Source organism: Choristoneura fumiferana, chromosome 29 (assembly GCF_025370935.1).
Source record: "Choristoneura fumiferana chromosome 29, NRCan_CFum_1, whole genome shotgun sequence".
Taxonomy (NCBI): Eukaryota; Metazoa; Arthropoda; class Insecta; order Lepidoptera; family Tortricidae; genus Choristoneura; species Choristoneura fumiferana.
The window spans coordinates 7,712,547-7,722,802 of record NC_133500.1 but is presented as its reverse complement, the minus strand read 5'-3'; the positions used below and the strand labels follow the sequence as shown (position 1 = coordinate 7,722,802).

Here is a 10,256-nt window from a genome sequence, read left to right as displayed (position 1 = left end):
TAGTAACCCCTCGCGCCATCTAGTCATCAAATAGAGAAACATATTATATGAGAAACATATTATAGTACATAATGAGGGCTATCGCGAATGAATTCGCCGCTAGAGGCGCTAGTGTAGCGTGAGGTCTCCGAAATGTCAAATCTCATAGTTTTTGGGTGAGCTACGCGGTTTATTTAATATTAGAATAATTTTGTGAATATTTTGCAATATCTGATATTAATTATGGCAAATATGCGTTCCAGGGCAAAGAATGTCTGTGTTTTGAGACAGTTTTGTCTTTCGTAAACCTTTGTCCTCCCTTTTTTCCGAACAAAACGGGGACTAAGCAACACTGTGGCATGCTCGTTATTTTTATGGTACGGTTTTAAGGTGTATTAAATATGATTTTGATCTAAACTTTGTTTTCACGCCCGTAATAACAGACTTTGAAAGCCACACTAAAAAACCTCACGCAACAGTGCGCCATCTAGTGAGACAAAAACGATAGCCCTCATTGTCATGACTTAGAAGATATATTTGAAACTCTCAATTGTGTAGGTAAGTAATCATTGAACTCGACTGCATCTACTTATATTATTTTTTATTGAGAATGTAGGATTTACAGCAAATGCTTATGCTTACCTATTGGTGTTTCAACCACATAGTTTATGTTTAATTAAATTTCATAATTGAAAACGTACTAATGATGATTATAATAATCTCGAGTTATTTCTTTGAACTAAACTTGTGAAGTCAGACATGAACTGCCTTTCAACAGTTGTGGCCTTTTGCGTTTTGCATAATTTTGCACTTGGGAGTGATGAGGTGAGATTTAGTTACCTATTCATCATCATCACCAGCCGGAAGACGTCCACTGCTGTGCTGAACAAAGGCCTTTTCTTTAGAACGCCATAATGAACGACAACTCGCCACTTGCATCCACCGGTTTCCCGCATGTGTCACGATGTTGTCAGTCCACCTGGTGGGAGGCCTGCCAACGCTTCGTCTTCCGGCTCGTGGTCGTCACTCGAGGCCTTTTCTACCCCAACGGTTATCTGTTTTTCGAGCGATGTGGCCCGCCTATAGTTACTTATAGATATAGGTGAATATGACCTGTTGTAGGGTACAACATGCACTGAATTAATATGAGACATAAGACATTTTTCTAATATGGATCGTCGACTTATGTGGAATGGACACTTTACTATTAAATACAACAGGTCGTTTAGGTAGGTACTTGTGTTTTTCACCTACCCTACATAAAAGAGTCATCAGCACCAAATATATATAAATATCTGACACAGGAAAGCGTTAATAAATATCTGACACGAGTCAGATTTCTAGGGCCGGTAGAACGTGTCAGATATTTGTGCATGCTGCGCTGTGGCAGATATTATATAATGCAGGTGACTGTACATTCAGATAGGTTTACACGTCTACTTACTTACCTACTTAGTCCTGTCCCAGGCCGCTAGTTTTTTTTATATTTATTTGAAATAATAAATCATGAACATTGTATGAAAACTGCAAAATTTCATCTTACTAATTTCAACAAAATATTTGCTGTAATTATTAATTAAATTACCTACCCAGCACTAAGTACTTAACTGAGCTCGAAACACTAATTTTGTGTCACGTCACGTCCAATTAACCATGTATAAGAGGGGGTAAATGAGCATGCGGGTTACCTGATGGGAAGCAATCACCGCCGCCCATGGACACCTGTCAACACGAGGGGTGGTATCACAGGTAGGGACAGGGGGTAGGGGGTAGGGGGACGGGTAGAGGTAGTTGAGGGAAACATGGGAAACATTCTTGAAAATCCCTATTTTTTTTCTATTATTTAGAGATGTACGGAATCTTCCGCAGATTTATTAACCCCCGACGCATAAAGAGGGGTGTTATACGCTTGATGCCAATGCTTGTCTGTCCATCTTTCTCATTTATTACTGGGCATAGACCTCCAGTTGCTTCGATTGGCAGCGGCCTGCATCCACCGTGAACCCGCGGCTTTAACCAGGTCATCCGTCCATCTCGTTGGTGGACGTTCCACGCTGCGCTTGCCGATCCGCGGCCACCACTCAAGAACTTAATTATTAACCAGCTTTTGCCCGCGGCTTCGCCCGCGTGGAATTCGGTTATCGCGCGCTGTTTCCTCAGGAACTGCATTTTTGCGGGATAAAAGTAACATGTCACTCTCTGGCCCATAAACTATCTCTATGCCAAAAATCACGTCAATCCGTCGCTCAGTTATGCGACGTGAAAGATGGACACATACACACTTTCGCATTTATAATATTACTAGCTTCTGCCCGCGGCTCCGCCCGCGTGGTATTCGGTTATCACGCGCTGTTCCCTCGGGAACTGTGCATTTATCGGGGATAAAAAGTAGATCATATGTCACTCAATGGCCCATAAACTATCTCTATGCCAAAAACCAGTTCGATCCGTTGCGACGTGAAAGATGGACAAACATACAAACACTTTCGCATTTATAATATTAAGTACGCATAACCTAAACCTGGCATAATTAATAGCTTAATATAATTATGCTGTTTTTTCATTTGCAGGATTACACGAATGTAAATCCACTTATAAATGACAAGCAGCGCCAATACGAAGTGAATGCCGGCAGCAAAACAGACCTGATGGAGAATAAGCATTATTACTATCCTTCTCATTACTCAGACCTTAGTAGACGATTTGTGCCAGTATACCCTTATGAAGAGGTATGTGCCTACGCCACAGAATAAGTAACGTCGACGCGCAGACCGTCCAAATACCGGGATCGTTTTGACTGCCATAATTTTATAACACATAATGTAATGTTTGTCATAATTATTGTTAGTCATAATTTATTTTCCCGCTGAAACCGTACATTTTTCATAATTTTTTGAATGGTCTTCCTGTAGAACTCTATAGGTTAGAATCGTTTTATAACAATTCTGAAAAATAAATAGTTTCCGAGAAAAAGGAATATGTCAAACACTACATTATGACAAACAATTTTCGGCCAGTCGATATAGACCCCAAAATACCAATTGGAAAGTTTTACAGCTTAGAGTTTGTGGCGACCCTAGCTAGGACCACCTAGTATCAAGTAGAAAACCTGGTACACTAATACTACTGCTATAACTTATGTATTTTTCTAACGTGTGTTAGGTGTCATTGCTGTTATAAATACATTATTTTCTTTCTTTCTACATTGTAACTGATAGACGTCGCCAATCAGATACTTCGAAGCGGCCGAGGTGGGCAAAAATATCAGCACCTACCTATATTCTCATGACATTAACGATATAAAAAACTAGGTAGTAAAAAATACTTTCCCAACACTTGCTACAATATTAAAATGTTTATTTTATTTACCTACTTTTAGAAAACGAAATCGTTGGATGAAGACGATGCGCTGGCTAGCCTCAAGGAGTTGATTCAGGTATTCACGAAATGTTTTATATCCCTACTTCATCACAATGACCAATATCTGACACAACAAGTGTCAAATGTCAAATAAATATCTGGTATGACTCTATTTCTAGGGCTGGTAGGACGTGTCAGATATTTTTGCACGCTGCGCTGTGGCAGATAGATATTATTGCAGGTGACTGTAACATAAAATAGTAGATTACGGATAACAGACGATAGAAGCAATTTTTATTTCTTAGCAGTCCGCATCATAAAAGATGAAGTGTTTTGTGCGGGTGGTTCGAATATTAGCAACCTATGAGAAAGAACCTGACTACGAAGCCTAAGGTCCCGGGTTCGATTCCCGGCCGGGGCAGATATTTGTGTGAATAATACGAATGTTTGCTCTCGGGTCTTGGATGTTTAATATGTATTTATCTATATAACTTGTTTATCCGTTGCCTAGTATCCCTAGTACAAGTTTTGCTTAATAGTTTGGGAGTAGGCATATTGGTGTCAAGTGTCCCACGATATTTATTTATAATTTATTTATAAGTGCGCACCCCCACACTTACTCCTACGTTTATTTATTTATTATTGTAGTGTAGGACGCATTATTTAAGACATGACGTTGCTTTTTTTAATTGCACTGATTAATTATACTTTATCAAACAGGCGTCACAATTACAAACTGAATCAGTTGATAAGGAAGCAGCTAAACTTATACCAGTGAGGGTAAGCTAAAAATATCATATTATTACTCGTCTAATGGTGATTTTCCACAGGCGAGGCGAGACGAGAATTGAAATTTGTATGGCGGCGAGATTGCATACAAATTTCAATTCTCGTCTCGCCTCGTCGGTGTAAAATCACCATAAATGTTAATCACCAAACCACAGACCGCTAGATAGACGCATACCCACACAAGTAAGTTCGCGTAGTTATAGTTCGCATTTTTACTTTAAATGGCACATTTTTTTCAGTATTTGGTAATTTTGGGTTCTCCTTACTCAAAATCACGAGCACTATTGATTTTGATGAAGAAAAAAAGTCCCCAATTTTCCATAAAAATTTCATTTGTCCATTTCGTAACTACCATATAAACTGTATTAGAAAAGTCACAAAATAAATATTTCAAAATATATATATGCGTCAGGAAATATATATTTTTACTTTTATAAGTGGACAACTGAAAATGGACAACTTTTTGAGAAATAGTCATAATTCCACTTACCATAACAACGTTGCCCTCCTAAGCCGAAAGGCGCTAAGTATCTAAAAAAAAAAGCTTTTCTGTCATTTACCTACACCTTGTAATGCAGAATGTCTTAAGCTACACAACACAATAGTATCAATTACTCAAGTGTTTTTTTTTGAGATAACGCCTTTTGGTTTAGGAGGGCAGAACGTTTCCCATAAAATACATATATGTGTAGAACCGTATTAGGTTTTTTTTAAAATGACATTTTCATCACACTTGCTCGTCCGTCAGTGACGTTATTCTATACCTGCATACTAAAGGACAGTGGTCTCAATTGTTCCCGCGGGAATTATGGATTTACGTATAGTTTTCCTCTCCAAGGGAGTATGATATGACTTTAGTTTTAAAAAGTTAGTAGGTGGGTTATTATTTCGAGAGGTTCAATAGTGTTCAGACTCAAATTTTCAGTTATAAAATTAGAAATATATCGTTTATTGTTTTTAAGTTGCTTAGGATATTATCACTGAAACTTGCGGTAAATACATTTTATTCTATTTTATCTTTTTTTCCACAATAACTTAAATTTTCTGCACAAAAGTCAGTTACGTGGTCAGGTTCGGATTATCCCTGATTACTTTGTAGTATTGTAAAAATACAAGGTTTAGAAAAACTTGCTGTTTAAAACATGGATTGAATGTTCATAATATGATATACCATGCATGCAAACATAAAAAAATAGGACATTGATAAGACTATTTTTTTCTACATTTCCCGTTGTTCCAAAATACACCATCATTTTCGTGGTCACACTTATTAAGTATATTTTAAACAAAAAAAGAGGTCAAACCTCCTGTAAATCCTTTTTAACTATAAGCAACTTTGAAACTAAGACTGCGTCAATATAACGTATAATGTTTATCGCAAGTCATAATTATTTATCTATAATTAATGTAATAAAGGTTCAGTTAGATTTGCGTCAAAGATCGAGCGTCATTTTCGTTACGGTTGCGACTTGGTAAGTATTGGGTAAATAAATATAATGTTTTACTGGTGCTGTGTCATTTGCAGTTAAGTTATGCAATATTGATTTCATTTGCTTCAAATCTATAGGATATTTACTACAGAGCCGCGAAAGTAAGAGCTTTTCAATTTCGTGGTCATCATTTTCGTGGTCCTATGGGCCACGAAACTGATTAAAGACCACGAAAAAGATGATTTTCCCTACAAGTAGAAAAAATACAGAACACTTTTTATAGAATTTTCTGCTTTTTACAGTGTAATCGTTTATGCCGTTATTGATTTAATTGATTTAAACGAAGAATGGTTGACCGTCAACAACATTTGCTCCAGGTGTGGTTATAGGAATTATGACCAGTGCGTCGCCAATTTTGTTAACTGGCGAGAGGTTCAAGAATTATTTTGCCCTGAATGTACGTGTGAAATGTATATATCTAAATATTAAAAGAAAACTTCGTCATTTAGAGGAGCATTTTGTTGTAACATAATTTCGTTCTGGTTTACCGTAGACCTGCACGGGGGGAAGGTATTGAAAACTGTTTTGGTTTGTGAGTTGAAGTTATTAATCTTACTTTAATTAAGTAATTTCTAGATAGTATTTAAAAGGTTACAAAAATGACAATTTGAAGTCGTCATTTTCGTGGTCAAGTTTTAATTTTTTTTTATATAGATATCGATTGTCTATTTCTGTTGATACCTGATTAATTAAATAATGCTTATTCGTTTTCTCATTATGATCAGATTTTTCATTCAAATAGTACAATTATAAGATTTTAAAATAAACAAAATGTTCTTTTTCGTGGTCTCGATGCTCATTTTCGTTACCGTTAAAATTGGATTTTTGCTTTTTTTAACCAAAATAAACTTTATCGATCTCTTATAATATAAAGCATCTTATCGGTACATATCCTTATGTTCAAAATAAAACAGACCACATCAAAATGTGTGTTTTTATTTCTGTAACATTTCTCTTACACCTCAAATAATTACCCAGGTGCGTCATTTCAGACTAAAAGAGGTTTCAAGTCAGCCAACGTTTTATTTACATCTTTAAAACTTAGCTATAACTTAATTTTACACCATAAAATTTGCCACGCTTCACGAAACTTCGTTATTTTTATATTTAAAGTTTTTATCAAATTGTTTTGCAATAGTTTTAGTACTTAAATATTTTTTTTAGCATGTTGGAATAATCTGGCCGTAAGACCATTCGAATTCTAAACTAAACACGGTTCTTAGTATTATCTATGGTAGACGACTCGAAAAAGTGACAATAAGGTTTATATCGTTTTCTTGACGCTAATATTATTTAATAAGAGAAAGAGAGGGACGGTACGATACGAACTTATTTTAGTCAGTTGTTTTCTTAGCGTCTTGCTTTAGCTGAGCTGTGAAGTTTTTGGACACAAAATAATTTAATTGTTTTCTTTTATTTTTCTCGCAATGTGATGAAAATCATTGTGTGTATCACGGGCCGTAAGGGGATTACAAACTCGGGTCATTAAAAGCCCTGCTTCTAATAGACTCTCGTTAGTAATCCCCTTCTTACGCCCCTCAATGCACAATGTACTATTTTGAATTCCCCTAGTAAACTATCTTTAAAAAAATACCCTAAGTTTTGTTTATGACTTAATCCGGAACTGCTCGTACACTCGAACCAACTGAATCGTGAGGAACTTTTTTGTAGAAAAAGTCAGTGTCATTGCACTTTATTATGCACGGCACAAGGGATTTTATTATGACACTGTGAGAAGGTTCTACAGTGGATCAGGAATCAAATGGTTCGACTGTACTTCTATCTGGTATGTACTGATTTCAGGCTCCCCCAGAATTAGTCATAGCCATCGCAAAGCAATCAGCGAAAGTAAAACGTCCGACACCCAGCATTCCGACCGAGAAAGTTCTTCGAAACAACATACTTCGCAGTGGGGTGAGATTAAAAGCCACTTGTATTATTATAATAATAATAATAATAACTATAACAGACGTCACTATAAAATAAAGCCAGAAGGGAATTGTGTATAATTGCAAAACCCGTTAAATGAGATACATAAATAATAATAATGTCATTTAATTCAGATTATTATCCATAGTTTGTTAGTTACAAAGCCTTATTTTTATGTTAGTACTTAAGTTAAATTAATTAAATCTTCCTTAAAAACAATTCAATACTAGCTAGTTAAGAATTGGTCGCTACATGCAAGCGATTCCAATGGTAGAGGAACGGGCCATCCAGACGCTCTGCCACCGTGCACAGAAGGCTGTTGGAGCTGTTGGCGAGGCGCTGCAGCAGGGACGCGGCGCTTGCGCATGATCGCGTGGAAGCCGTCCGTGCGCGCCTCCGCGGACATTCCTGACGCGCTGCAGCGCCTCTCCAGCCCCAACAGCATCCTGAAAGCGTTGTTGTATTGGACGCGTAGGGCGCTGCAAGCCTTATTACTAAATGCCTATTCAAATTCAAATCTTAAAAACTATTGAAATTCTGCTTACGCATTACTTGAATTATACATAACTAACGTAGTGATTATATACTCTTTGACATACCTGAGCAATAGAGAATATTACGCAAAGCTATGCGCAGGAGGCGACATTAGCGCAAACCGCCATGATAACGTCACTTCTCTTTGTATTTTGTCACCATGACGAATCATGACCAAAAAGTATTAGTATGTACATACTAATTACCTATAGAAATCAAGACATATCTATTAGTAACAAAATAACATCATATTACACCGATAGTCAAAAAATTTAATTAATAGAAATTTCAATAAACTAAATGATATTATAGCATCCTGCGAACATTTAAGATATTCAAAAGCTGTTTACGCTTTGTGCTAGTGCTTCACTCTGACGGCAGAAAATTGCAGTTGTATTCCCTATGTCACTTCTGGTCTGGTAGAGCACGCACTACTCTATGAGAAGACATCACCCGCGCGCCCACTCAGACTCCTTTAGCTTGTGGCTCGCAAGTACGTAGTTCCAAATACAAGTAACATTTAGGATTTATGTATTATTTAAAAATACGAAGTATTAGAGTTCGCCGGACACAATTCGGACCTGCATCGCTGACTATACGCGCCGAATAGGTATCTATGCCACATTACTATCTGCACCACATCACCAACCCCGTCTCACGCACCCGAAAACTTCAGTTGAAAAAAAAAAAAGATATCGTTGGGGGAACGTTTTTGCTCGCTAGAAGTTTTGTCGAATCTAGGTCCGTCGTTGTTTTTCTTTTCTATTAACGACCTTTTAATTCAATACAATATTTAATTGTACCGATTCAATTAATAAATGCGATTTGGTAAACCGAAACCTTGTAATGATTTGAAAATTGTCTATTACAGGATTATTGGAACGCTATATGGACGGAAAACGTAGATCCCTCGAACCAGTTGCGAACGAATGAAAAGCCTGTGTCGGTAAGCCTGTTAATACTTAAAAATAAAAATTATACAAGCCGGCGATGCACTTGTGACTCTTCTGGTGTTGCAGGTGTCCATGGGCGATGTTTGCTCGTTTGCCCCCTATACCATAAAAAACTATATACGGCTATTAATAGGCAAAATGTAGAGGCGATCTTATCGCTTAAAAGCAGTCTCTTCCAGACAACCATTTAGATACAAAAAACTAATACAAATACGGCAAAGTAGGTGGCAGAAATAAAAACACGGAACATCATAAGGAGGTATAGATGGGATAATTACACGGGATATTTATCCTGCGGAACTTAACTTTGTCCTGGAATATTACAGCGGATGAGAGGGCAATATTGACTGAACATTCTCTGTTTAATGCCTAATTCTGGTGACTCACTGCTGAACCAAGAAATTAAGATAGCAACGAAATAATTAATAACTTTTATCTTTTTCAGAAAAAAATGGTACGGATCGAGCCCACAATTCCGGCTTTGTCTTTTAATTAAACTATTGAAATTGTACTTAATTTAATTTTTAATTTATGAAATTTGTTTTTTATTTAATTTGTATGCGTGACAGTATGCGTTATTATTATTATTTGTTAAATAATATATATTTTTCAGGGATCCGTAAAAGCAAAAGTGATGCCGGGTTCGAAGTTGTACGACTTAGTATTGGCGCTTCAGAAAATGTCCCCGAGATTGCTCTACATAATCAATGATAATAAGAAAAATAAATAACTAAATATCCTATATGTAAAATTGAATGTACCTAATTTTATGTTGAATGATTAATATATTTAACTAAACTAACGTTTGGGAACTTCACACACACCGTTGAATACCACTGCACTGGGCCCGCGTGGGAACTACTGCCCAAGCCCTCTCATTCCGAGAGGAGGCCTGTGCCCTGCAGTGGGACGTATATAGGCTCTGGTGTGTGGTGTGAAACTAACGTTTTAAGTAAAGTGCCAGAATTCTTGAGTATTTCAGACAATATTACACCTTAGGCCGGCCATAGACGTGCTAATTCTATTCTGCTCTAAATACCTAGAATAGAACAGAAAGTATGTAATTGAAATCGGAAAGCTAAATTACGATACAAAATAAACCTCTCCTCACATGTCTACCGACTCGGGTCGGCAAGAACCGTCAGCAAGCAATCCACAATGTCGTCGATCAGAATGGTCTTAACGGCTAAAGTGAGTGTGACGATGAACCCAGATTCTGGTC

The 10,256-nt window shown here is 37.0% G+C and overlaps 2 protein-coding genes across 4 annotated transcripts in view; one reads left to right on the top strand and one right to left on the bottom strand.

The window, feature by feature from the left end:
• The window catches only part of LOC141444384 (proton-coupled amino acid transporter-like protein pathetic), a 127,154-nt gene that overhangs the window by 71,574 nt on the left and 45,324 nt on the right, over positions 1-10,256 (bottom strand). The gene's annotated exons all lie outside the window — the stretch shown is intronic.
• LOC141444024 (uncharacterized) lies at positions 697-9,776 on the top strand. Of its 3 annotated transcripts, XM_074109465.1 has the most exons (8): positions 697-804; positions 2,550-2,708; positions 3,359-3,415; positions 4,060-4,119; positions 7,422-7,532; positions 8,953-9,027; positions 9,480-9,542; positions 9,648-9,776. In XM_074109465.1, exons 1-7 carry the CDS (start codon positions 739-741, stop codon positions 9,528-9,530), a joined length of 579 nt encoding a protein of 192 aa, XP_073965566.1. In that variant the 5' UTR covers positions 697-738; the 3' UTR covers positions 9,531-9,542; positions 9,648-9,776. The 3 variants fall into 3 exon arrangements, with proteins under 3 accessions (XP_073965566.1, XP_073965564.1, XP_073965565.1); XM_074109463.1 differs by lacking the exon at positions 9,480-9,542; XM_074109464.1 differs by lacking the exons at positions 9,480-9,542; positions 9,648-9,776 and adding an exon at positions 9,101-9,465.

Excerpts from the sequence above, each read along its gene's own strand:
- LOC141444024 (XM_074109463.1), top strand. The coding sequence starts at position 739 with ATGAACTGCCTTTCAACAGTTGTGGCCTTTTGCGTTTTGCATAATTTT. Across the intron at positions 805-2,549 it reads TTGCACTTGGGAGTGATGAG|GATTACACGAATGTAAATCC; the intron begins GTGAGATTTAGT and ends TTTCATTTGCAG. Across the intron at positions 9,028-9,647 it reads CGAATGAAAAGCCTGTGTCG|GGATCCGTAAAAGCAAAAGT; the intron begins GTAAGCCTGTTA and ends TATATTTTTCAG.